Source organism: Bos indicus, chromosome 25, assembly GCF_029378745.1.
Source record: "Bos indicus isolate NIAB-ARS_2022 breed Sahiwal x Tharparkar chromosome 25, NIAB-ARS_B.indTharparkar_mat_pri_1.0, whole genome shotgun sequence".
NCBI lineage: Eukaryota > Metazoa > Chordata > Mammalia > Artiodactyla > Bovidae > Bos > Bos indicus.
In genome coordinates this window covers 28227477-28253464 of record NC_091784.1, presented here as the reverse complement: position 1 = coordinate 28253464, position 25988 = coordinate 28227477, and the positions used below count along the sequence as shown (strand labels likewise).

The 25988-nt window shown below is 55.7% G+C and overlaps 3 protein-coding genes across 16 annotated transcripts; 2 read left to right on the top strand and 1 right to left on the bottom strand.

The window, feature by feature from the left end:
* The first annotated feature begins 89 nt into the window (after positions 1 to 89).
* Positions 90 to 7126, top strand: PRSS53 (serine protease 53). 7 transcript variants are annotated; one of them, XM_070779949.1, is made up of 12 exons: positions 110 to 2035; positions 2951 to 2971; positions 3078 to 3240; positions 3558 to 3616; positions 3731 to 3823; positions 3962 to 4116; positions 4275 to 4494; positions 5270 to 5420; positions 5505 to 5749; positions 5836 to 5969; positions 6171 to 6399; positions 6699 to 7126. In XM_070779949.1, exons 1-12 carry the CDS (start codon positions 1789 to 1791, stop codon positions 6716 to 6718), a joined length of 1737 nt encoding a protein of 578 aa, XP_070636050.1. In that variant the 5' UTR covers positions 110 to 1788; the 3' UTR covers positions 6719 to 7126. The 7 variants fall into 7 exon arrangements, with proteins under 7 accessions (XP_070636045.1, XP_070636046.1, XP_070636050.1 ...); XM_070779944.1 differs by having other exon boundaries at positions 90 to 228; positions 935 to 2035; positions 3558 to 4116; XM_070779945.1 differs by having other exon boundaries at positions 96 to 228; positions 1425 to 2035; positions 3558 to 4116.
* On the bottom strand, positions 6974 to 16599 carry ZNF646 (zinc finger protein 646). 7 transcript variants are annotated; one of them, XM_019987755.2, is made up of 3 exons: positions 16526 to 16599; positions 8862 to 14290; positions 6974 to 7583 (listed from the first exon to the last, which is right to left on the bottom strand). In XM_019987755.2, exons 2-3 carry the CDS (start codon positions 14206 to 14208, stop codon positions 7462 to 7464), a joined length of 5469 nt encoding a protein of 1822 aa, XP_019843314.2. In that variant the 5' UTR covers positions 14209 to 14290; positions 16526 to 16599; the 3' UTR covers positions 6974 to 7461. The 7 variants fall into 7 exon arrangements, with proteins under 7 accessions (XP_019843314.2, XP_019843310.2, XP_019843315.2 ...); XM_019987751.2 differs by having other exon boundaries at positions 16155 to 16587; XM_019987756.2 differs by having other exon boundaries at positions 9282 to 14290; positions 16155 to 16587.
* A 67-nt stretch (positions 16600 to 16666) lies between these two features.
* Positions 16667 to 25444, top strand: ZNF668 (zinc finger protein 668). 2 transcript variants are annotated; one of them, XM_070779938.1, is made up of 4 exons: positions 16676 to 16766; positions 19642 to 19768; positions 22908 to 23576; positions 24018 to 25444. In XM_070779938.1, exons 3-4 carry the CDS (start codon positions 22930 to 22932, stop codon positions 25228 to 25230), a joined length of 1860 nt encoding a protein of 619 aa, XP_070636039.1. In that variant the 5' UTR covers positions 16676 to 16766; positions 19642 to 19768; positions 22908 to 22929; the 3' UTR covers positions 25231 to 25444. The 2 variants fall into 2 exon arrangements, with proteins under 2 accessions (XP_019843570.1, XP_070636039.1); XM_019988011.2 differs by lacking the exon at positions 19642 to 19768 and having other exon boundaries at positions 16667 to 16766.
* Positions 25445 to 25988: the final 544 nt, after the last annotated feature.

The following is a 25988-nucleotide window of genomic DNA, read 5'->3' as shown; positions in this document are numbered from 1 at the left end:
TGCCAGGGACCTTAGTATTGGGCTTCCCCTGATCTTTCCTCCTCTGGGACTGGAAGATATGAGTCAGAGGGAGAGTGGAGGGCCTGCCTGGGAAGGGGGATTAGTCCCTTCTCCAGTATGTGGAGTCAGCAAAACCTGGGGTGCCATCAGCCCCCACCCCCAGGAAACAGGCTGGCAGCTTGTGCCTGCTACCCACAGAAGCCAGACCTCATCTTCTTGAGCAGCCAGGTATGTGCTTGCAAGGGCGAGCTGACTTTCTGGTTCTGTGCAGACATGCCTGGAAGTTCTTCCTGTAGTCTAACCTTAACCCCTCCAGCTCCCTTATCTACCACTAGAAGCCAGTCTTGATAGCCCTGGAAGGACAAGGACAGGCTGTGTTTTTCTTTTGTTTTTCCTAATGTATACTAAGTACTTATCCACATGCAAAGCACTGTCTAAGAACATGACATCTGTCAACTCATTTAATCCCTATAGCAATTGTATGAGGTAGGTATTATTACAGTCATCCCTTGGTATCCATAGGAAATTGGTTCCAAGACCCACCCCACTTCCCAAACCACAATCCAAGGATGCTCAATTTCCTTATATTAAATGGCGTAGGGAATTCCCTGGCTGTCTAGTGTTTAGGACTCCACCCCTTCACTGCTGTGGGGCAGGGTTCAATCTCTAGTCAGGAAACTAACTAAGATCCAACAAGCCATACAGTACACCAAAAAAATAAATTAAATGGTGTAATATTTGCACATAACATATACACATCTTTCCATATACTTTAAGATATACTTTTAAGTCATCTCTAGATTACTTATAACATCTAATATAAATAGTTGTAAATACAACATAAACGCTAGGTAACTAGTTCCTAGCAAGCAGTGAACTCAAGTTCTGTTTTTTGGAACTTTTCTGGATTTTTTTTTTTTTTTTTTTTTTGCAGTCAGTTGACTCTGCAGATGTGGAATCTGTGGATACAGAGAGCTGACTCTATGTCTTGAGGAGGAGACTTGAAGTTCAGAGAGGCTAATTAGCCTAAGATCACACAGCTAGTTTGGGGGAGGGGTTAGGAAGCCCCCAGGGCCATATAGCTCCAGTGTCTGTGTTCTTAACCCAAGCCACAGCTGCCTCTTGAGTTGGGGTCATGGTTCCTGAAGAATCTGGGCTAGTCTGAGTTAGAAGTCAGAAAGAGAAAAAGGATGCACCCTGAGTATTCTTGCCTCCTGATTGAGTTTTCCAAAATCCAAGGATGCTCAAGCCCCTTAAATGTTGTAGGGAATTCCCTGGTGGTCCAGTGGTTAGGATGCCACACCTTCACTGCCATGGGCAAGGGTTTGATCCCTGGCTGGAGAGCTAAGATCCCACAAGCTGCACAATGCAGCCTAAAAATAAAATGGTGGGGGAGGTGGACCCCGCATAACCCTGTTTCCCAGGAAGGTGGCAGAAAAGCATTGAGATTTGCTAGCTTCAGCCAGCAAGAAGCAGAGAGTCTGACCTCTTGACACCCAGACCGGCACATACTGCCTCTGAAGCAAGATGGGAGAAGGTATGTGAAACCCACTTGGACCCTGGCCTGGGAGAGAGGTGGGAAAGGCCTGCCAACCGTGCTCTTCACCTGTACCAGGTTCCCTGCTGGTAGCAAGTTGACTCTGACAGGCTGCGGTAAAGGCATTTTTTTGTCAGCTCTGAGCTTTTCAGACAGGGCATGAGGAGCTAACTGTCCAAAGTCATTCACGTGTTAGGGGGATCTGGGATGTGAACCAAGGCAGCGAGGACACGGCTCAGGCCCAGGGAGAGATGCTGAATAGCCCAGGGTCACACAGCCACAGCCCCAGAGTTAGAAACTACTGGCCCTCTTCCAGCCCAGCAAAAGCAATGACACCTGACCTCCTAGCAAATTGGGGGTGGGGCAGAGGTGGAGCTAGGGAGACCCAGGTGGCCTCTCTTGAGAACCAGCGCACAGGCAGCAGATTGACCTGGGGCAGCATGAAGCAGAGCTGGAGACTGAAGCTGTTCATCCTGGGAGCCGTGGTCCTCACAGAGGGTGAGTCACCCGGGTTTGGGTCGGGGGGTGATGGTTTGGGGGCTGTCCTCTGCTGGAGCAGCCCCTGAAGCTGGGTGTGTGGGAGGGAGCCTGCCTGAGGGGGTGACAGTCAGCCTGTGGCAAGGTAACTGTGTCCGTGTGTGTTGGTGGGGGGAGGTGTATGTGGCCGCCTGTGTCCAAACGGGTGTGATTTCCTTGGCCTGGATTATAATCTGTGTCTGCAGGAACTGTCATTATGCCTGTGTGTGTACCCTGTGCCCTCGTTGGCCTCTCTCCTTCCACAATGGCTTTAGGCAAGTTCTGGGGCCCTTTGGTCCCAGTCTCCCCTTCTTTACGTACGTCCCATCTCTCCCATGTTCAATGGGTGTGTTTGTGTGTGCCTGTGATGGGAAAGACGCAGGGCAGGGAACCCTTTGATAGAGTCTCTTTCTAAAAAGATGGGGGAGGCCGAGTCGTCTCAACTCTTGATGCCCTCCCCAACTTGGACATGACGCAGGCCTCTAATCCTTCCTCTTAGGCCTCCACAGCCCAGGGCACAATTAAGCTAATGCTCTCCACAGGCACAGGCTGCTCCCTGACTCAGCGGTGGGGGCAGGAGTTGGGGGTTCTGAAGCCTGGAGGAAGGTTGGCCTGGTCCCAAGCTGAACCCCAGGTCCTGCCACTCAATGCCCAGGAGTGCTGAGCACAGCTGAGAGAGGAGAATTAATGACTGAGTGTACACTCTGAATAGCTTCCAATAAAAGCTGTTTTTTGACCTCATATAAATATTTTCATTCTGGGAGGGGCCGGTGAAGTAGCCACAGACAGAGTCATAGCAAGGACCCAGGCCAGTCCCCCCCCAAACCTGTCCCCTCCACCAAGTCTGGGCTGGGCAGGTCCCCTCTCCAAGGCTCACCTGCGTCTCTCTCTTCCCAGGTCTTCAAGCAGCTCAGCGTGGTAAGTTCTGGGGCTGTGGGGCCTGGGCCTTACTTGGGTCTGGGTCGTGCTGAGGGTGAGGGCAGGCCAGGGCCCTGCTGTCAGCCTGATTCCTGCCTCTCCACAGCATGCGGGCAGCGAGGCCCTGGTCCCCCTGAGCCTCAGGAGGGCAACACAGTGCCTGGCGAGTGGCCGTGGCAGGCCAGCGTGAGGAGGCAGGGCATCCACATCTGCAGTGGGTCCCTGGTGGCGGACATCTGGGTCCTCACTGCGGCCCACTGCTTTGAAAAGTGAGTCATGTCTGCAGTCAAAAGATTTCTGGCTTTGGGGTGGGTGATTTGTGCCCAAGCCCTGCAAGACTGAGCCCTGCCCCTAGAGTAACAACCGTTTATTTAAAACGTGCCACATGCCGGGAACACACTATCAAGTTAATGTCAAACTTTCGTGGTAGAAGTCTTACAAATCTGACAGCTGAGGTTGGGAGAAGGATGGCCCTTGTTCAAAGCCACAGTTTTGTCCATCTGTCACCTCCTTGGGCTATCTCCTATGGTGTCACTGTCTCTGTTGGCACTCAGTGTTTGGGTCTTGCCCCCTCTCCCCCTTCCAGGGAGGCAATGACAGAACTGAACTCCTGGTCAGTTGTCCTGGGTTCTCTGCAGCATGAAGGTCTGAGCCCAGGGGCTGAGGAGGTGGGGGTAACGGCTCTGCAGCTGCCCAGGGCCTACAACCACTACAGCCAGGGCTCAGACCTGGCCCTCCTCCGACTCGCCCACCCCATAGCCCACACACCCCTCTGCTTGCCCCGACCTGCCCATCGCTTCCCCTTTGGGACTTCCTGCTGGGCCACCGGCTGGTATCAGCACACCAATGATGGTAAGTGCTGGCCTGAAGCCCAGAGAGGTACTTGGCTTGCCCAAGGTCACACAACCTCAGCTGCTAACTGTTCCCATTCCCAGTCTCCCTTGCTCCTCTGGGCCCAGACTTCGGCCCCAACCCCCTCTCTTTTGCCAGCTCCCAGGACCCTACGGAATCTGCGCCTGCGTCTAATCAGCCGTCCCACGTGTAACTGTCTCTACAACCGCCTGCACCAGCGGTCACTGGCCAGTCCGGCCCGGCCTGGGATGCTGTGTGGGGGTCCCCAGCCTGGGATGCAGGGGCCCTGTCAGGTCTGAGGAGGAGGACAGGGGAAGGGAACAGAAGGGAAGGGGGCCTGCCATAGGCCAGACACTCAATCCACAGGGATGGATGGAAGGGCGGCCCATGGAGGGTGTCCACCCAGGGCTGGGGCTCAGATGTCTGTCTCTGACAACACTGCCTGCTCCAGGGAGATTCCGGCGGTCCTGTGCTGTGCCGTGAACCTGATGGACACTGGGTTCAAGCAGGGATCATCAGTTTTGCATCAAGCTGTGCCCGGGAAGACACTCCTGTCCTGCTGACTGATATGGCTGCTCACAGCTCCTGGCTGCAGGCTCGAGCTCAGGGGGCAGCCTTCCTAACCCAGAACCCAGAGACCCCGGAGATTAGTGACGAGGACAGCTGTGTAGGTATGAGCAGTGGGTGTCAGGAGTGGGATGCGGGGGAACCTCACCCTGGGCTGCATGAGGACTTCTAGGGAGGTGGGAGCCACAGTGGAATAAATTTCAGTTCAGAATAGAAAACTGATTAATGAGGCATCCACACACTGCCACGGGCTAACAAGGGGACTTAAGGGACCCTTTCAGACCAGGATGGGAACAGCTCCATTTATGGCTGAGAGACACAGACACTTCAGAACTTTATGCATTTGGGTTCAGGTAAGAAGAGGAATTTCTGGTACCTGGCTGAAAGTCTTGGTAAGATGCAAATTTTCAAGCAGGGACGCCACAAGATTGGAGAGGGCAGGGTTCCCACTCAGTGGGGCGTAAATTCTGGCGTTAAGTGACTAACATGCAAATGACATGCAAAATAGTTCCTGGGAGGAAGCTCTATCTTGATGGTAAGAGAAGCATCAGTGAGCCAGGAGTTCTGGGGCCATTCCAAGCCCAGAGGGGTGCAGACAGGCGGGGTAGAGGAATGAGCGGGCCACTCCCATGATGCTGGACCATCAGGGTTAAAAGCTTAGGCCCTGCGTTTTGAATCCCAAGTTGGCTACTTGCCTGTGGTTACTGAGCTAGAAAGTTACTGAACCTCTGGAATGTTGGTTACTGTTGGTAATGAAAATAACAAAGATTCAGCTTAAAAGGATAATGTGAGGATATTCGACAGCACACGGGAAACTCAGCGCAGGCCTGGCGTGCAGTGAGCGTTTAGAGGGCAGATGATGTAACTCATCTGTTTCAGCCTGTGGATCTCTGAGGAGAGAAGGCCCTCAGGCAGGAGCACCCTCCCCGTGGCCCTGGGACGCCAGGCTGAAGCACCAAGGGAAGCTGGCTTGCGGCGGAGCCCTGGTGTCAGAGGAGGTGGTGCTGACTGCTGCCCATTGCTTCATTGGGTGAGCCCTGACTCCCTCGCCCTTGTGCCCCAACTTCTGATGGTGGCCCTGCCACCCAGTGCTGTCAATGCCGTCCTTGCACAGGCGCCAGACCCCAGAGGAATGGACAGTAGGCCTGGGGGTCGGACCAGAGGAGTCGGGCCTGAAGCAAGTCATCCTGCATGGGGCATATACTCACCCGGAGGGGGGCTATGACGTGGCCCTCCTGCTGTTGGCCCAGCCTGTAACCCTGGGCCCCAGCCTGCGGCCCCTCTGCCTGCCCTACTTGGACCACCGTCTGCCTGATGGGGAACGTGGCTGGGTCCTGGGGCTGGCCCGCCAAGGAGCAGGTATGTGGACAGGAGAGGGAGCCCAGCAGCTGGGCATGCAGCCTGGAGGCTGAGGTAGCAGCTGGGTCTTCTCCCACACCCTGCAGACACTGGCTCCCCTCAGACAGTGCCTGTGACCCTCCTGGGGCCCAGGGCCTGTAGCCGCCTACACGCAGCCCTTGGGAGCATTCTGCCAGGGATGGTGTGTACCAGTGTTGTGGGCGAGCCGCCCAGCTGTGAGGTGAGCCCCACTCCCCCTAATGTCACCCCAGACCCCTCGCCCTCCCACTCACAGCCTGACCTCTCACCTGTAACTCATCCTTTCTGCCAACTGGCTCCCAAAGAGCCAGACCCCTCCAGCCCCGGCCCCTCCTGCCCCATGCAGCTGCCTAGGGAGAAGAGGAGATCAAAAAGCAGTGTCCCCTGACCTGACCCCTTTCAGGGCCTGTCGGGGGCACCGCTGGTGCACGAAGTGAGGGGCACATGGTTCCTGGCTGGACTACACAGCTTCGGAGATGCCTGCCAAGGCCCCGCAAGACCTGCTGTCTTTGCAGCACTCCCCACCTACGAGAACTGGGTCAGCAGTTTGGACTGGCAGGTCTACTTTGCTGAGGAGCCTGAGCCTGAGCCCGAGCCCGAGCCCGAGCCCGGAAGCTGCGCAGCTAACATGAGTACGTGGCCCTGGGGCCTCCTGCCAACACCTGCCTCCGCAGACCCCTTCTCTGCCGGCCTGGGGCCATCTGTCCCCAGCCACCTCCAGCTGCGGCGGGTGGAGCCATGGACGGAGTCATGGGGATTCAAGTACTGGCTCTTGTCATTGACTGGTTAGGAGCACACCTCTTAACCTGTGCAGCCCTCACTTTTCAAATCTGTCATAGGGGCTCAGGAGCACCTCCTTCCTCTTCCTTTGAGGGAGGGAAGGAAGCTGTGAGCTTGAGACCAACCCCACCCTCCTTCCTCTCCCTGACAGGCCAGCCAGCCAACTGCTGACAGGTGGCTCTGGGACGCTGCAGTCACAGCAAGGCAACTCCCACGGAACTGCCTCTCTCCCATCCAGCCCCCGACCTTTCCCAGGCAGGTCCTACAGTGCAAAGGGCTCTGGGAAGGAACTTGCCCTGAAAGCTCCACCCTGCAGGACAGGGAGATGTCGCCCGTGGATGCCCCCCACCCAGCTCTGCGGTCCAACGCAGGCGTCCCAAGCTTTTCCTATTCTTCATCCCTCCAGATCCAATGACACCAGCCAAGTACTTTGAAAATTTCTTTTTTTGGGGGGAGCAATTTTCCTGTTTTTTTAAACTTAAATAGTTACAAAATAGACTTTAGAAAATAAGTTACAAATTGTAGTAAAAGGCTCCCCTTCCACAGGCAACATTTCCACCTGTGGGGGTGCTCTCTGAATCTGCCTCTCCCTGGTGTTGGAATCTGGCTGGTAAGGGTGGCCCAGCATCGTGGCCAAGCCGGGCACTGGGTTTCTTGGTGAGACTGGTCACAGGAAAGAACCTGGTGACAAAAGCGGGGGCAAAGGAGGTCCCTCAAGGACAGGACAGAAGGAACATCTCACCCCCTCCTTGGGAAAGAAGCCAGATCTGGGTCCTCTTCGAAGGAGGAGAGGAGAAAAGAGCTGGGGACACCCAAACTACTCCTGAGCAAAACAAGGAGATCAAGCCTTTCCCTGCAACTCACCCTGACACCCCCCCCCCCACCCCATATTCTGATCTTTGGAGACTGGAACTTCAGAGGGAGAAGCTGAGGTCTGTAGGCCACTGGGGTGAAGGGTCCAGGAGTGGGGCCGTGGGGGTGGGTGGAGGCGGCAATGACAAGTCCCCTCTGCCCGCCGCTGGTGCCTTTGAGGTTCCTGGGGAGAGAGAGAGGAGGTGACTGAGGGGGCAAACCCCACAGAGCATGTACCCTGCTCCCTACCCTGCAGGCCACACCCCACAGTCCTGTATGCAAATTCCCAATTATTTTCCCAGACCTGGCTAATTAGCTCCTTGCTCATTCCCTTGGGGTCACAAGAAATCTTTTATCCTAAAAGCCACCTTATCAGCACTCTCAAGGGAATCTCACCACTGTCCCCACCTGCCCTGATGATCCCTGGTCAAGGGGATCATCTACTCTCTCAGGGACACCCACGCACTAGATGGAAGGAGTCTTGGGATAAGGGCTACAGACCCCTAGAGGAGGTGGAGAGTGAGCCTGTGACATGCAGAGAGAACCGGCCCTCCCATTCCTCCACAAGTCTGGGCGGAGGTGACTTTCCATGAAGATTCCCGATAGAGGACGGGAGATACGGGCTAATGACTGTTGTTGCCACAGCTGGGCCTGGCTTCAAAGAAACAATTATCTGTGACTCAGTCCTCCAGTTAAAGGTGTGTTGGCAGGGACGGGGGTGTGCAGGTGGAAAGGTTGGTTTGGTTGGATCCCAAAAAGGAAATGCATAGCACAGAGAGAAGGATGGATAAAGGGAAGAAGAGACGTGGACCAACAGGGGTGGGCGAGGGCCAAGGGTCCAGTTTCTAAGAAAAAAGGAGGGGAGCAGAGACAAGATATGGGGAAAGGGACAGGGCACTGAGTGCCAACAAGTGGCCTGGTTTCCCCGAACAAGTTGGCATGGAAGCCACAAAGCAGTCCAGTCTGGGGGTGCCTCCTATGCCCCCTTCCTCATTCCCGGGATCCTGGCCTACTCTAAGAAAGAGCAGAACTGAGACCATCCTTTTCTCCAGAAATCATTACTTAATTGGCTGGATCATAAGAGTTTCCAGAGGTATCTATAATAACCAGATGGTAGTTGGCTACCAGTCCTCCCCAAACAGAAGACCATTGCTCTTTGGCTCCAGCACAGCAGGGGAGCCCTAGCAGTTGCCTTGGCTCCGACCCTGCCACCCCGCCACTGCACCAACCCAGGATGCTCCCTATATACCTGACTCAAGGTGTCAAATCTCAGCCACTCAAAAGGCAGCATCCTCAACCTAGCTTTCTCCCTATCCCAGCCTGCGCCGCCTCCTGGAATCCCCATGATCCCCTCACTCCTTGCTTTCCTGCCCACCATGGAGCCAGTGTTTACTCTCTACTGTGTGCCCACATCCTCCAAGACCCTTCAGCCCTCTGCCCAAGCCTGCTGGTGCCCCCATACCGGAGCTGGCCACCGTCCACTCTTCCTGGTGCTGCTGCTCATGCTGCAGGAAGCTGATGCGACGGCGGAAATGGCGGGGACAGTGGGGGCAGGAGAAGGGCCCCTCCCGGGGTGCGTGGACCCGCCCATGGCCCTCCAGCCGGGCTGCTGTCCGAAAGGCCTTGCCACAGATGCTGCAGCGATGGCGCTTGGGGTCCGTGTGGGTCCTGCCATGGTTCTTAAGGGACAGCAGGTTGGGAAGAAGTTTGGGACAGAGGGAGCAGGGGTAGAGTCCCGTAGTGTGAGCCTTCTGGTGGTTCAACAGGCTACCGGCATGGCGATAGGAACGCCCACATTGCGCACAGCGGAAGGGCCGCTCCTCGTGCACAGCCACCGCGGACTCAACACCCTGGCCTCCATTAGCTCTCCCCACATTCTCACCTGGGGCCCTAGGGGGTTCTGATGGGGCTTTCCCTTGACCAGGGAGTTCCACTTCCTCCTCCTCAGCCCCCGCTTTGGGGCTTCTGGCCTCCACCTGGGGTGATACCTGACTGAGGCCCCTAGCATGAGTCTGCAAGTGGCTGGCAAGTTCACGGTGGGACTCAAAGGCCTCGCCACAGTCAGGGCAGGAGAAGGTCTGGGCAGCTATGTGGTTGCGGCTGTGGCTCTTTGTGGCCTCAGGATTCAAGAACTCTTTGGAGCAGAGCAGGCAATAGTGACGGTCAGTCTTGTGGGTGCTGTGGTGGTTCAAGGGGCCCTCTGACTGGCAAATCTTGCCACAATGGCTGCAGGAAAAGGAGTGGCTCTCTGGCTGGGGCTGAGGGCCACAGTCTCCACTGTCCCAGCTGTCCACCGGAGTCAGACTAGGTCCATTGGGCTGGGTGTTGCCAAGGGGACAAGGACTTCTGGGGACACTGTCCCCTGACTCGTCTTCTGGCTTGGTCAGCACATGACCCCCAGGAACCCAACCTCCATCATGATTCACCGGTCCCCGGGCTCCTCGCCACCCATCTGCTTCCCCCATGCCCCAGGAGGCTGGCTCTGTGGCTTCTAAACCCGCTGCCCTGATGGGGCTCTGACTTGGCTCTGCTGGCCTTGTGGCTCCATCCTCCAGCTGAGGTCCCGACTCAGTACCACCCAATCTGTCCTCCAGTCCCTGGTCATCAGCCAGATTCCCTTGACCACCCTCTGTGCCGTCTGGGCCTCCCTGACCACCTCTGGTCTCTTCCTCGTGCTCTCGCAGGTGCCGTTCCAGGGACCCTCGGCCAGGGAAGCCCCGCCCGCAGAGGGCGCAGCGCACAGCTGCCCTCCGGGACAGCCCGGCCCGCCGCCGCCGGCTCTCCGAGTGTAGCCTCTGGTGGTCCCTCAGGGCCATGCGGTTGGAGTAGGTCTTGGCGCAGGTGGGACAACTGTACTGGCCTGTCTCATGGCTGCGCCGGTGGTTCAGGAGGCTGCCCGCATGGCGGTAGGTCCGCCCGCACTGCCCGCAGCGAAAGGGCCGATCTTCCCGGGACAGCTTGCGGGAGCCCCCACCCCCACTGCGCTCCAGGTGGACCCGCTGGTGGCTGGCCAGCTGCTTCCGCAGGCGGAAGGCCTTTCCGCACTCAGCACAGCGGAAACGCCGGGGATCGGCGTGGATGCGCCGGTGGTTCTTGAGGGACATGAGGTTGGAGAAACCTTTGGAACAGGCCTGGCAGCCGAAGTGGCCGGTCTGGTGGCTCTGCCGGTGATTGATGAGGCTGCCAGCGTGCTTGTAGGAGCGACCGCACACCTCGCAGCTGAAGGGCCGCTCAGAGCTGGCTTCTGTCTGGCAGCCCTTCTCGGCTGTCTCCAACCTTGGCTCCATCTCCTCCCCCTTCACAGTCGTCTCCTCCCCCTTCACAGTCGTCTCCTCCCAGGCCTCTTCTTTCACTCTCGCCCCCTCCTCCAGGGGCTCCACTTTAAGTTCTTTCTGGAACCTCTCCACTTCGGCCTGCTCAAGGCTCTCCTCTGCCCGAGTCTGGGCTTCACTGCTGCCTTTTGCCTCTGGGACGGGCCCCACCTGGGGCTCCGAGCCTTTGCAGCGCGGGTGGTTTCGCAGGTGATTGCGGTAGGCAGCCAGGTTGGGGTAGCAGCGGGAGCAGACTGGGCAGACAAAGTCCCCGGTCTGGTGGATCTTGCGGTGGTTCACCAGGCTGCCCCCATGCCGATAGGTCTTGCCGCACAGGTTGCAGCGGAAGGGGCGGGGCTGGGTCTCCAGAGAACTTTCCTCACCCTGCCGGCAAAGGCTGTCTGCAAGCGTGGCACCTACACCCTCACCCGGCTTTGCATCCCCACCCTCTGCAGGGAGAGAGGTCACCGTGCCCTCAAAGACACCATCTGCCACCACCACCGTGGCATCACCTGACTCTGCTGGGTGATGCATGAGACTGGGAACCTCGTCAGTGGTGTTCCCGGAATTCCGGCTTTGGTGGTGACGCTCCAGGCTCCCCAGGTCATCGTAGGTCTGACCACAGCAGCCACAAATGTGGCCATACCCAGCGCCATCCAGCGCTTCCACCTCCCGTTGCAGCTGATTCAGCAGCTCGGCTTCTGAGAGCTGCAGTGGGGGGCTGTGGGTGGAAATTGCCCCTGAAACTCCTTCCTCCTCCCCCTCCTCTTCCGAGCCCTCAGTCATGCCAGAGTCATGAGCCTGACGCCGGTGAAGCCTGTAGCCAGCCCGCCCAGGGAAGATCATGCCACAGAGGCAACAGAGGAAAGGCTGGGTTGAGACGGCCTCCCCAGGCCCATGGTTCTGGAAGTGGCTGCGCAGGGCAGGCAGGGAGTCAAATTCCTTTGGGCAGAGGGAGCACTGATAGATGCCCGGTGGGTGGCAGGGCCGGTGGCTCAGCAGACCGGTGGCGTGGGGGAAAGAATGTCCACAGTCAGAACACGTGTGAGAGATTTCAGCCGGCCAGGCAGCAGAGCTGGCAGAGTGGCAAGGGGAGCTGGGCTGGCCAGGGGCTGGTTTCTGGTCTTCCTCCACCCCAGGGAGGCCATCACAGAAGTGAGTCCCATTGCCTTCCTCAGCGCCTGGGATGTCCACGTTGTCAAGGAAACTGGCCTCCATCCTTTCCAGTCCTTCCTCAGCGCCTTGGCTCTCTTTATCACCCTGGAAACAGGCCTCATTCCTCTCAATCCCACAGTTGTCCCTTTCGGCTGCAGCCTGCAAACAGCCCCCACTGCTTTCCATGCTGCCTTCGGCTCCACTCGGACTTGCCCTGGAAGAGTCTCGGGGACAGCCCAGGCCCTCACTGTCCGCTGGCTCCGGGGCCCAGTTCCCGTCTGATGGGGGTTTGGCTTCTCCCCCGCCGCCGGCACTGCCAGCCCGCCTCCGGTGCCGCCTGCTCCGCCGTCGACTGTGGCGACGCAAGTGGTTCTTCATGGCAGCCATGGTGTGGAAATGCTTGGCACAGGCCCCACAACTGAAGTCTCCCGTTTGGTGGGTCTGCCGGTGGTTGATAAGGCTGCCTGAGTGGCGATAGCTCTTGCCACAGTCTCGGCAAGCAAACACCCGAGGAGGTGACTCCTTGGCCTCGGTCCTGCTCTGTGCCCCTTCCCTGTGGGTCCGCCTGTGATGTTCAAGGCTCTCAGAATCTTCAAAGAGCATCCCACACATGCTACATATCTGTGGTGTGGTCCGATCTGCTGCTGGGGGGACAGCAGGGGCCCCCTCTTCATGTTTGCACCCAGGCCCTTGATCCGAAAGTAGAGCTGTCTCTGGCCCCACTGGGTCAGGTGGGAGTTCCACCTTGAGGTGGCTGGGGGGACCCTCGGCCCCTGGGCCTGTGCTGCGGCGAGCAGCCTTGCAGTGTACCCGCACGTGGTTGCGCAGGGCCATGAGGTTGGGGTACTTGCGGGGACAGAGAGAACACTGATACTCTCCTGTCCGATGGCTGTGGCGGTGGTTCACTAGGCTCCCCCGGTGCCGGTAAGCCCGACCGCACTCATTGCACTTATAGGGGCGGTGGTCTAAGGTGGTGGTGGGGGCCTCTGTTTCTTTGTGGGTGGACTCAGCCAGAGGCAGGGGAGCTGGCAGCACTGATGGCTGCCCATCCTCTCCGGCTCCTTGCCGGGGCCTGTGATGAGCCCGCACATGGTTTTTGAGGGCAGCTGCATTGAACAGCTGCTTCGAACAGATGGAGCAGGGGTAGACACCTGTCTGGTGGCTCTTTCGATGGTTAATGAGGCTCCCAGCATGGCGGTAGGTACGGCCACAGTCCCCACAGCGGAAAGGCCGGTACTCCTCCAGGCCAATGTCTTCCAGCTCCCCAGATGTGCTCAGCTCCCCTGAGCCATTCAGCATCTGTGTCCCAGGGAGCTGGTCCTGGCTGCTCTCATCTGTGTGCCCGTTGGTGGTGGGCATCCCTTTCTCTTCCCATGGCCGCTCCTGACTTTCACCCTCATGGGACTGCTGGTGTTCCAGCAGCTCTCGGGGGAGCCGGAAGGCACGGGGGCAGTGGGGACACTGGTAAGGCCGATACTGGGCATGGAGTCTGGAGTGATTCTTCAGAGCCATGAGATTAGAGAACTCCTTGAAGCAGATGGCACAAGGGTAGACACCCAGGGTGTGGCTCTGGCGGTGGTTGGTGAGGCTCCCAGCATGCTTGTAGGTCTTGCCACATTGACTGCACTTGTACCGCCGCTCCTCCTCAGCAGGAGGGGACTGGGTGAGCTCCTGGCCCCCAGTAAAATTCACTACTGATTCAGCCAGATATTGTTCCAAATTGCTAAGGAGACTGCTGGCTGGGGTGGGGAGTGGAGTGTCTCTGGCAGAGTTGGTGGTGGGACCCCAGCCCTCTACACCCTCCTCAGGATCAGGCTGGCTTTCCCAGCCTTCTCTTTGTCTGGTGGGTGGATCTTCCCACGTGCCCAGAGTTGCCCTAGGGTCTGGCCCAGACTCACAGCCAGATGTCTCTTCAATATGTTTTTTCTGGTTTTCCCAGCCTTCCCCAGGGCCAAGCCTCTGGGTCCAGGATTCAGTGGACACTGTCTCCCCCTGGAGGCATGGAGTGGCTTCCTTGGGGCGGGGAGGCCTGCGCCTCCGACGGCCTTCAGGAGCATGAGTCCTCATGTGGCTCTTGAGCGCCATGGGGTTGGTGAAGTCCTTGCCACAGGTGGTACAGGGGAAAAGGCCAGTCTCGTGGGTCCGGCGGTGATTGACCAGGCTCCCTGGGTGACGATAGCCTCGCCCACACTGCTGACAGCGGTAGGGCCGAGGGATGCTGTCAGCCTCGCTGCCCTGGCTGGAAGATGGATGGAGCAGTTCTCGGTGCCGTGACAGTTCTGGGAGGCTAGGAAAGTGGCGCTGACAGTCAGAGCAACTGAGTGAGGTGGGCGTGTCCTCCATGGGGCAGTGTGGCAGAAACCTGGAGGTTCAGGAAGAGCAGGCAAATGGCAGCAGCATCTTCCTCTGATGGAGGGTCCAAGGCCTAGGAAAAGGGGGCAGTGGTCAGAAGGAAGGCGTGAATTAACTTTGCCTCTTGATTTTATGAGCAGCAAGTTCACCAGAGGTCACAGTTACCCCCAAGTAGCAATGCCCAGAGACCTGCTCTCTACTAGATCTATTCTGGAAATACCATTTAAAATTTCTCTGAATACAGGTTCCCCAAATATGAAAGCTCCCCTAGGCCTAACTCATCTCTAGAAGTATAATAAGGAAACTAACATCTAAAGAATTGCATCCCATCTCTAATCACAAACATATTATCCTGCCTTCAGACCAAGTCCCAAAAATCTTACTGTCCCTAACCCTCTACTCTCTATAATTTTGAAACAAACAACCTATCTTACATGACATCTTAAAAGGAAACTTGTACCTCTCTTAGGACCTTCAATAAGATAAGTCCAATCTTCTATCTTTCACCCCTCAGCTAAATAGAGTAGCTTAGAGGCACTCAAAGGGGCTTCCCTGGTGGCTCAGACAGTAAAGAATCTGCCTGCAATGCAGGAGACCCAGATTCAATTCCTAGGTCAGGAAGATCCCTGGAAAAGGGAATGGCAACCCACTCTAGTATCCCTGCCTGGAGAATCCCATGCAGAGAAGTATGGTTGGCTACAGTCCATAGAGTCACAAAGTCGGACAAAACTGAGCAACTCTCATAGAGAGGCACTGAAAAAGCAGCCTCTTTCTCCAATAGACAGGCTAGGACCTGAGAAGTGAGGTTAGAGGCCTCCTACAGAGAAAAGGGCTGATTTGTTCCCCCTTCTGCCCTATTCCTTTCAGGGTCACAAAATCTCCTTTCTGAAAGACTCTCTTGGGTTCCCCGGATTCCAAACCATCTTCTATCTTGGAAATCCCATCTCCTTTCTGGTACTTCGCCCCCTACCTTTTTCTTTCCCACTATTTATCACTTTTCTCTCTCCATCCCTTCTCGTTTTTCCTTCTACCTTCTCTCTTAATATTGATGACAACAGCTACCCGTACAGCCTAAGCACTACCATGTGCTAGGCCCTGTGCTAAATAAAGAAAATTCGTTGTGTCACCTAATTCTCACAACTCATTACAATGCCTCTATTATTCCAGTTGACACACGAGGAAGCCCATTCACTCAATCTTCTTTCCAAAGCCCTTACTCCATAGCAGGCCCCCGTGCCTCCTATATCACCTTGGCCTTCTCTGACTCGGACTCTTCCCCCTCGCCGGGGGCCCCCATACAACTCCTATCTCCGACTTTAAACCTCCTTGCTGAACCTGCTCCCAGGAATTCTCACTTCTCACAAAGCCCCTTCGCTCGAGTCTCCTCTCCGAATCAACTACCAAAGAGGTCCTCTCGCCTCATTCATCTCTTCAGCCAGTTTTCTCTTAGGACCCCTACCTCACACCGGTGGCCCCTTCTCGTTCCCGCCGCGGGTGCGTCCGTTGGGGACCGCGAACGGGAGTGCGCCTGCGCAATGGGACCCTCACCCTAACTGCAGCCGCGCGCCCCAAAGGGTGGTTGTGCGAGGACTCTCGCGCTCCCACACACGCACACTCTGCAAGGGCTCAAGGAAGTGGAAGAGGAGGGAAAGAGGGAAAGGAGAGGGGGAAAAGGAAGGAGGTAGAGGAAAAAGGGCGCAGCTGGCACTAACCAGCGGTGTATCGCCCAGCTCCGCGGACACTTCCTATTGTTACTAGGAAACAGGAAGTGTCCTAGCCTCAAAAGCTTCCCCACGAAACTTCCGCCTTAAAAATGCTTCTGACCCGCCTCCAAGCAGCGGTTATACAGACACATTTCCGGTGCTAGGAGAGCGGCAACTAACGCGCGACTCCGACCCCGCCCACGTAGGTCAAAGAGCTCGTTGTTCTGCACTAACCTTAGCCACACTTCCGGGAAGATCCGCTAAAATCGTTCCGGTGCATATTGACTGAGCGCAGAAGAGGGGGAAAAAGCGTTCTGCAGCCCTGACCTCAGTACTTGGGCGACACTTATCGTGGGGCTCCCTGAAAAACTTCTCAAGCCAGATGGAGGGAGCGTCACTTACTGCTTTCTATTAAGGGAAATGTTATGGAATATAAGCGGATTTAGGTACTACAAATCTTGGGCATGGCCTTTCTGTCCTCCCACCTTCCAGTTCACGGTGATCTAGCGCCACGCTAGCAATAGTCGGTGCATCCCGTAAACCTATTCCCGTGTCCCTTGTCATTAGCACCCAGAAAGACCCCTTGCAAGGTGTTTCTCCGCCACCTTCTCTTGGGGCTGCTCCGGTGAACTCTGTCTTCCTCCCTTGCCGGGAAAGCTCTCTCTCACTTCCGTTCGCCGGCCCCGCCTCCTGTCCCTCCCCTTCTTCCCTCCCCCCAACCGCCTCCGCCCCCCCCCCCCCCCCCCCCGCTGGGTCCTAGCGCCTGCCCCTCCCTGGCAGAGTCCTGGGCTCTGTCGGTGAGAGGAGCTGCAGCTGACGCCACGGAGCCAGCCCAACTCTCTTGAGGTAGGAAACGCCGGCGGGAAGATGCAGAGATCCCTGGGCAGCCCCAGTGGGGACGGAATCCGAGCAGGCCTCAGTTTCCCTTTGGGTGCCTAGGGCGGATGGGGTTGGCCTGGCCCGAGCGGTGCGGGCGGGGCGGGAGGAGTGCGGCCCCGGGAGGGCGCCGACGGGCTCCAGGCCCAGCGGGTCCTAGAACCCGCCGGCTGTCCCGGCGGACCGGCAGCGGCAGACGCCTGGGCTTAGGCGGCACGGCTGCCCGCGTAGTGCCGTGCGGACCCGAGGGTCCTAGAGCCCGCCATGTTGCGGGCTTTTGTCCCAGGCGCGCAGCCCGCCTAGCATGGTCCCTGGCGCCGGCGGCCCCCCCGCCCCGGTCGAGGTCCTGGCCGCCCCTCCCGCGGTCCTAGAGAACGCCATCTTGCAGGCCTTTGTCCAGGGTCTGGCCTTCGGTCCATTCATTTGTTCATTCTGTCATTCTTCGTTCACCTTTTTGCTGTGTTCCCCGGGGCCACGTTTTCCCAGGGCATTTCCTGAGAAGAGCGAGCCCAGGGCCCTGCCATGTGGGGTTGTCTGTCTGGCAGAGGCGCCGACACGTAGACAGTTGCAGGGAGCAAGAAGCGCAGGGTTTCCGCAGTTCTTGGCTCTAACGCCCTTAAAAGTCCCACATGCCTTAGAGCCCCCATTTTACCGATGAGGAAACTGAGGCCCAGAGCGCCATGGCGCTCTTACCTCTACTGCCTGTTAAGTCTTCCTGAGGACATTGGGGAAGCAGGTATTTGACGAATGCAAAAAGAGCTTTCCCACTGGAGAAAGCAGAGGGAACTGCAGATGGAGATGGATTTAGGTGGGGAAGTTTGAGAATTGTAGCTGGAGCTGAGGTCGCTGTCGGGAGGGGCACACTGCCGCTAGAGGTGAGGCCGGAAAAGTGGGTTGGGATTACCTTGTGGATTGACCAGATTGGATGCCTAGGAGATGATTAGCTCTCATCTCTGCGTGGTTCACAGTTCCCCATCTGCCATCTCACCGGATCCCTCATGGCCTGTGAGGCCTTTTGGTGACTACTTGTTTAGACGTCTGGAGACTGAGGTCTGAGAACATTAAAAAAGTGGCTCTTCACTGTCCCTGCCCGCAGGGTTCTAGCTTAAACTCGGAATTAAATCTCTGGATCCCTGGAGATAAGAGTCTGTTCAGGCAGCAGGAAGTCATCCCCCTCCTAAATCCAGTAGTAAACAAAGATAAGGCTCCCACACCAGAGCAGTGAATCCACTGGGATATTTGGACCTTGTGAACTTGGAAAGGCAGAGAAATTCAGTACAAACTCCTGTTATTGGGGAGGTGGAAGCTAGAGACCTGGGTTCAGATACTGTCTCAGAGGTTGATCTGTTCAGTTTGTTTTGGGGCACCAAGCATGGTTCTATTTGTAGAGGATACAAAATAAAGGTACCTAGCTCTGTGCCAGCCTAAATGCTTGCGCTAGAGACAGAGAATTAACAACTGAACCATAAGATGTGTAAGTGCTAGCGAAGCAATAATCAGGGGACAGAGCAGAAGTTTGGGAGGCAGACCTGGCTTTGAGTATGGGCTGTGACCATGACTTATTACTTCCCTTCCCTGTGCCTCAGTATCCTTGTCTGTAAAATGGGGGGAAATGGGGAAAACACTACTTAACGTAGTCTGTTCAGTATATAACAGACTGTTATATATAACAGACTATATATATATAACAGTATATATAACAGTATATAACAGACTGTTATATAACAGACTACCAAGTCTGACAGTAACCAAAACAAACAAACAAATGATAGCAGACTGGGGGCACAATGGAAGTTTATTTCTCATGGTTCTGGAGGTTTAGGTGTCTGAGATCAAGGTGCTGGCTGATTCAGATCCTGGTGAGACCTCCTTTCTAGGATTATATATGTGACCACCTTCTAAGTTCTCACATGACCCTTTCTTCCATGCCTGCACATATTCATTCATAACAAACTCCTAGGCAGTTGTGAAGCTTAGCTTGAGTAGTACACATAAAATGCTTAGAATGATACCTGGCCCTTGGTAAATTTGCCAGAAATGTTATCCAGATGAACAACACGAAGGAGATTAAAGAGGAGGGGAACAAAGAGTGATTAGCAGGGATGCAGATAGCACTAAGAAAGGTGGTCAGGGACTTCCCTGGTGGCTAAGACTGTCCTCCCAATGCAGGGGATCTGGGTTCGATCCCTGGTCGGGGAACTAGATTCCACATGCCGCAGCTAAGAGTGCAAATGCCACAACTAAAGATCCTGCACGCCACATATAACACCTGGTGCAGCCAAGTAAACTTAAAAAAAAAATTTTTTTAAGTGTCAGGAAAACCCTCTCTAAGGAGGTGACAGGGAGCTGAGACCCAAATGGAATCAAAGAGATAGCTACACAAAGATCCTTGGGGAATAGTGTTTCTAGCAGTGGACATGGTTAGTGTGAAGTCCCTGATATTGGAAGGAATTTAGGTCTTTGAGGGTGGAAAAGGGGGAACCTGTGTAGTTGGAGCCTAGTAAGCCAAGGAGAGGGGAGTGGGAGATGGGATAGGCAGGACTTAGGTAGTTAAGGGCCTTGCTGGCCATGGTCTTTGTCTTGGGAGCCCTGGAAGGTCTCATGGTTTGGCTAATAAACCTTAAGTAAATGAAGAACACTAGAGAAAGAGCCTAGCCCAGTTCAGTTCAGTTCAGTCGCTCAGTTGTGTCTGACTCTTTGCGACCCCATGGACTGCAGCCTGCCAGGCCTCCCTGTCCATCACCAACTCCCAGAGTTTACCCAGACTCATGTCCATTGAGTTGGTGATGCCATCCCACCATCTCATCCTCTGTCATCCCCTTCTCCTGCCTTCAATCTTTCCCAGCATCAAGGTCTTTTCAAATGAGTCAGCCCTTTGCATCAGGTGCGAAGAAGAGCAGAGAAAGAGCCAGCCCAGGGACCTGCAGATTTGGGTTTGAGTCTGGGCTCCTTGACTAGCTATGTGTCATTGGGTAAGTTTTTTCGCTTATGGAGGCCTTAATCTCCACATCTGGGGAAAAAAAATGTTAAAAATGCCTCTCTCCTGGAAGCTTCTGAAGATCCATGGATGTGTCCTTGGTTCTTAAATGTTAAATGTTAGTTGGGATGACATAGAAAACATGTTTAGAATAGGTTTATGAATCCTACCCCACATTCCCTGGATGATTATTCTCATGCAGGGAGCTCGTAGAGTCATCACTGTAGGGAGTGGTGGGTGGAAGAGTCCTCTGAACAGGGAAGTGAGGAGCTGATGGTGGGGTTTTAGACAGGGCCTAGCCTACCTGGCTGTGCACTGTTGCTGGAGCTGATGTCTTCTGGAACTTGCCTGGTGCTCCCCTCCCATTTTCCCTGGGAAGTGCCTTAGGACAGGTTTACCCCTCCAGCTACCTGGTTCCTGGCTGAGAGGGGGAGATTGAGGCTCAAAGCTCAGAACCCCCAGGTCCAGCCCTCTGAGAGGGAGACAGAAACATAATGGGAGCTGGCTCTGGTCTCCAGGCAATTCTACTGGGATGTGAAAAGACCAAGGTGTAACCTGAGCTCAGAGTTCTGGTCCCCACAGGGTTGGCCCAAGCAGCAGACAAGTCTGGGAGGGTCCAACAACCCAAGGCAAATTAAAACACCTGGATTTCAAGTCTGCTGCATGAGTTATTAGCTATGTGATCATGGGTTAATCACTAACCTTCTTGGAACCTCAATTTTGTTTTTAATAAATTTTATTTATTTATTATTTTTGGCTGTGCTGGGTCTTTGTTGCTGTGCACTGGCTTTCTCCAGTTGCGGCAACTGGGGGCTACTCTCCAGTTGCGGTGCTCGGGCTTCTCATTGAGGTGGCTTCTCTTGTTGCAGGGCACAGGATCAATAGCTGTGGCGCACGGGCTTAGTTGATGTGAGCATGTGGGATCCTCCCAGGTTGGGGATCGAACCCATGTCCCCTGCATTGGCAGGTGGATTCTTAACCACTGGACCACAGGGAAGTCTAGAACCTCAGTTTATTCGTCTGTAAAATGAGAATAAATAATCCTGATCTCAGAAAGCTATGAGAGAATAAGGTAGCACATGCAGCAAAGTGTCTGGCTCTGATAAGATTCAGTAATTGAGGGTAGTAATTATTATCTCATTGAGCCCTGCCCAACCCTGTGAAGTAAGTCCCCTCTTTTTTCAGATGAGAAAAATTGAGGTCCTGGAGCAGGAAGTACATTGCTCAGGGTCAATGTACAGCTAGGAAGCGAGCAAGCGAAGATTCAAAGCCAAGCAGTTTGACTTCAGAGACTGCACTTAACCACAAAGCTACATTGTTTTTCTGGACCTCAGTCCCTTATCTGAGAAAGAAGGGTAATGATAGAACTTATCTCCTGGTGCCCATGTGAAGTTCAAATGAGTTAATGCATGTAAAGAGTTTAGGATATTGTTTGTTATTTAGCAGGCGCTCTGTACATGTGAGCTCTTATTTTTATTAAGGAGAGTGTTCAGATTGTCCAGAAATGATCGGGAAGGGAGGTTGTGAGAGCCTCATCCAAGGATAAGCAGATCCCCTAAAAACTGTAGGTGGGATTCAGCACTGGGGAAGGTGGGGCCTCAAGCCCTTAACTCACCTTCCAGTCCTAGGATTTAGTGGGGAAAGTATGAAAACCAAGCTGGGGTGGAACAGAGCTATGTAGGATGGGGGCCAAAAACCAAGGGGAGATGTAGGATGAGCTTCCTTTGGGGAGTAAGGCTCCAAAAGGAAGGATTGGTGAGATCCATAACAGCCAGGAAGGACCCGGGAACTTGTGTGGTGTGATGAAAGCCATGGGAAGTTCCTGAGTAGGGGACCGAGCATTACATGGCACCTTAGGGAGAAGACTCTGGCTGCCTGTGCACACTAGACTGTGTATGTAGGGGACAGGAACTGAGGCAGGGCCACTAGGCAGAAGGATGCTGATTCTAAAGATGCACCCCTTGCCACTCACCCTCAGGGACTCCTGCATCCTCCCTGAGTCATAAATTAAAGCCACCAATCCATGAGGTATACGGATGAGGAAACAGGCCCAGAAAGGAGAATCCTGACCTCCCACCTCCCGGTCCACCTTCTGGGCACACCTGACTCCCCTCCCCTCTCCATAGCATTGTCCTCCTCACCTCACCCCCCACCCTGGCTGCCCCCAGCAGCTGCTGCAAGCACTCCTTAAGTGGATCTGCTATAATCCTCTTCCCTTCATCCCCCAGGGAGGATGAGCTGGTGTTAAGACTAATGTAGCCATTAATCCTATTTCCTCCCATCCATGATCCCAGGAGCAGTTGGGTGGAGGGTGTCTGGACTCTGAATGGAAAGAAAAGGGGCTGTGACTACAGCCGGGTGTCCCAGGGGGCCAGGCTAGAGCAGATACATTGAGTAGGAGACAGAGGCTTCTAAGTTCTGCTAGCAATGACTCAAGCCACTTGGAGAATGTCTGAGCTCCCCATTACCAGAGTTATGGGAGCAAGAACCAAAGGGCCATTCCAGAACAGAGGGTGGACCAGGATTCCTATCTGGGGTGGAGTATCTTACAGCTGTGCAAGGCCAGAATTCTGTGTGAACAGTTGTTCCCTCAGAGAGCTAACCAACCAGAAGGGAAAGACAAAATACACATGCTGGGGACCTACCCTTCCAGACAGATGATGCCAGTCACCACATTTAGCCCGCTGGCTCTGCCCTCCTCTGGATCCTTGTCTGTCTTTCCTGAGCACTTAGAGACCTTCAGGCCAGACTCACATCTGGGTAGCCTCCATGCCTGCAGCCTGGCACAGGTTTGGACGCTGAGGTCAAGAACGTGAAGATGGTGAGATGGACCAAGCCTGGGGCTTCTCGGAATGCCACAGGGCTTGGAGAAGCCCAGAAGCTGGGGAGAGAAGTGCCAGTGAACATTTGGATGATCCCAGCTTCCCCCCTCAGCTCCTCTGAAGTCACCTAGTCCAGCCCCTTTCATCAGTGAACGGACCAGAGAGGCAACAGGAGCACAGAGACAGAAAGGATATGCACCCGAGTGGGACATGCAGATAAGAGTTCCTTCTGAGGCCTCAGAGGGCTTTGGTGAGGAGAGCCTTTGGAGAATTCGGAAAGGGGTGTGGCTCCTAACTTTGCTTCTCTTGCAGAGAAGATCCGCCCATCGAGTCCATGGAGGTAGAGTCTCCGGAGGAGCGGTCCCCAGCCCCGGGCTACAAGCGCTCTGGCCGCCGCTATAAGTGCCTGTCCTGTACCAAGACTTTTCCAAATGCACCCCGGGCAGCACGCCATGCTGCCACGCACGGGCTTGCAGACTGCACTGAGGAGATGGCCGAAGCGAAGCTGAAGCCAGAGACAGACCCCAAAGCGGAAGATGCCAGCGGGGACAAGGTGTCAGGTGCAGCGGCCAAGCCTCGGCCGTATGCTTGCCCGCTGTGCCCCAAGGCCTACAAAACAGCACCAGAGCTGCGCAGCCACGGGCGCAGCCACACGGGCGAGAAGCCCTTCCCTTGCCCCGAATGCGGCCGCCGCTTCATGCAACCGGTGTGCCTGCGCGTGCACCTGGCCTCGCACGCTGGCGAGCTGCCCTTCCGCTGTGCGCACTGCCCCAAGGCCTACGGCGCGCTCTCCAAGCTAAAGATCCACCAGCGTGGTCACACGGGCGAGAGGCCCTACACCTGCGCCGACTGTGGCAAGAGCTTCGCTGACCCCTCGGTGTTCCGCAAACACCGGCGCACGCACGCAGGCCTGCGACCCTACAGCTGCGAGCGCTGTGGCAAGGCCTATGCAGAACTCAAGGACCTTCGCAACCATGAACGGTGAGGGAGGTGGACTGGGTGGGGGCGGCTGAAGGGTTGGGAAGAGTGCACCAATAGGGTAAAGACGTTGAGTCCCAGAGAGCGGAAGGAACCAATGGGAAGGCGAGTGAGGCGGATCTATGGGAGCTGGAGGGTGAATCTGGGATCTGATTAGCCTGGGTTCCTAGCGTGCAGGGAAGGGGGCGGGGCTTGAAGTTGGGCTGCTCCTAGGATCTTTGGTCCAGTGCAAGAGGTGGTGCGAATGGGGTCCAGGTCTGTTGCATGCAGTGACGAATCTGGAACCTATACCTGTCCTGAAGGCTTTTTACTCTGGGCTACAGCGCTGTGGCCCATAGACCAAGGCCCCGGAGAGGTTAGGGGGCCCTAACTTACAGTGCAAACAGGCAGCGGGGGTCAGGCGATGGGCTGCCACCTTCACACTGGGTCTCTGCATTCCCACAGGTCCCACACCGGCGAGCGCCCCTTCCTCTGTTCAGAGTGCGGGAAGAGCTTCTCCCGCTCTTCCTCGCTGACTTGCCACCAGCGCATCCATGCGGCGCAGAAGCCCTACCGCTGTCCAGCCTGTGGCAAGGGGTTTACGCAGCTCAGTTCCTACCAGAGCCACGAGCGCACGCACTCAGGCGAGAAGCCCTTCCTGTGCCCGCGCTGTGGCCGCATGTTCTCCGACCCCTCAAGCTTCCGGCGCCACCAGCGGGCACACGAGGGCGTGAAGCCCTACCGCTGCGAGAAGTGCGGCAAGGACTTTCGGCAGCCGGCCGACCTGGCCATGCATCGGCGGGTGCACACGGGCGACCGACCGTTCAAGTGCCTGCAGTGTGACAAGACATTCGTGGCATCCTGGGACCTCAAGCGGCACGCGCTGGTGCACTCGGGCCAGCGGCCATTCCGCTGCGAGGAGTGCGGGCGAGCCTTCGCCGAGCGAGCCAGCCTTACTAAGCACAGCCGGGTGCACTCGGGTGAGCGCCCCTTCCACTGCAATGCCTGCGGAAAGTCCTTCGTGGTCTCATCCAGCCTGAGGAAGCACGAGCGGACCCATCGAAGCAGCGAGGCCACAGGGGCTCCCCCGCAACAGGAGCTGGTGGTGGGGCTGGCACTACCGGTCAGCATGGCTGGCGAGGGCCCAGCCGCCCCAGCATCAGGGGCAGCGCTCGGAGACCCTCCAGCTGGGCTGCTGGGGCTGCCCTCGGAATCGGGTGGTGTGATGGCTACCCAGTGGCAAGTGGTGGGCATGACGGTGGAGCACGTGGAGTGCCAAGATGCAGGGGTTGGTGAGGCTCCTGGTCCCTTGGGGGCGGCAGGTGAGGTGGGGGGTGAGGAGGTGGATGAGAAACCACCCCAGTTTGTGTGCCGGGAGTGCAAGGAGACGTTCTCTACGCTGACATTGCTGCGACGGCATGAGCGCTCACACCCAGAGCTCCGGCCCTTCCACTGTACCCAGTGCGGCAAGAGCTTCTCAGACCGGGCTGGGCTGCGCAAGCACAGCCGCACCCACAGCTCTGTGCGCCCCTACACCTGCCCCCACTGCCCCAAGGCCTTCTTGAGTGCCAGCGACCTGCGCAAGCATGAACGCACCCACCCTGTGCCCATTGGAACCCCCACGCCCCTCGAGCCCCTCGTGGCTTTACTAGGAATGCCTGAAGAGGGACCAGCCTGAGGTCCAGGTCCCTCTGCCACACTCCTGGGAACCCTGCCCCTATGAGGTGCTTCCCAAACCCCCCTTTGCCGCAGATCACTCTTAGACTTCAGATCCATCTCTGTGCCCAGGCAGCTAGCTCATCCTGACAAAGCTGGGGACAGTGGTGGCTGGTAGCAGTTGGCAGGAGACCTGGCTCGCTCCAAGCACCACTCATTAAAGCATTCAGTTGACACTGGGTTGTCTTCTGTGTTCTGGTTGGGGGTAAGTAACAGAGGAGTTTGGGCACCTGATAAGGTTTAGTGGAGATCCCTGGACTGACAAGTTAGAAACTAGAAGGGTCTTTGGGTGCATTGTTTTCTCTAAATATGTTTTCAGAATATCTTGTGATGAAGGGTTCCAGGATCAAGTGAGTACCGGGAATTCCTGTACCTTCTTGGGAATTCTTGGTGATCAAAGTATATTAAAGTCATTGATAAGTCCTGCAATGAACAAATCTGTTTAGCTTCTTTAGCCCATAGTTATTTAACCTCTTACTGAGAGTTCTACTTCTGTCTTTTTACAGATAATAAACTGAGGCCAAAGTTATTATATTTCCTATAAATTATAATAACAGACTAGAAAATATACTTGGAGTCCCATTCTCAATAACAACAAAACCCATAAACTACAAAGAAATAAAGCTCACACAAAAAACACAAATCCTACATGAAGAAAATGGCATCTCTATCCTGAAGGATATAAGACCTAACTGAATGAAGATATACCATGTACCTGAA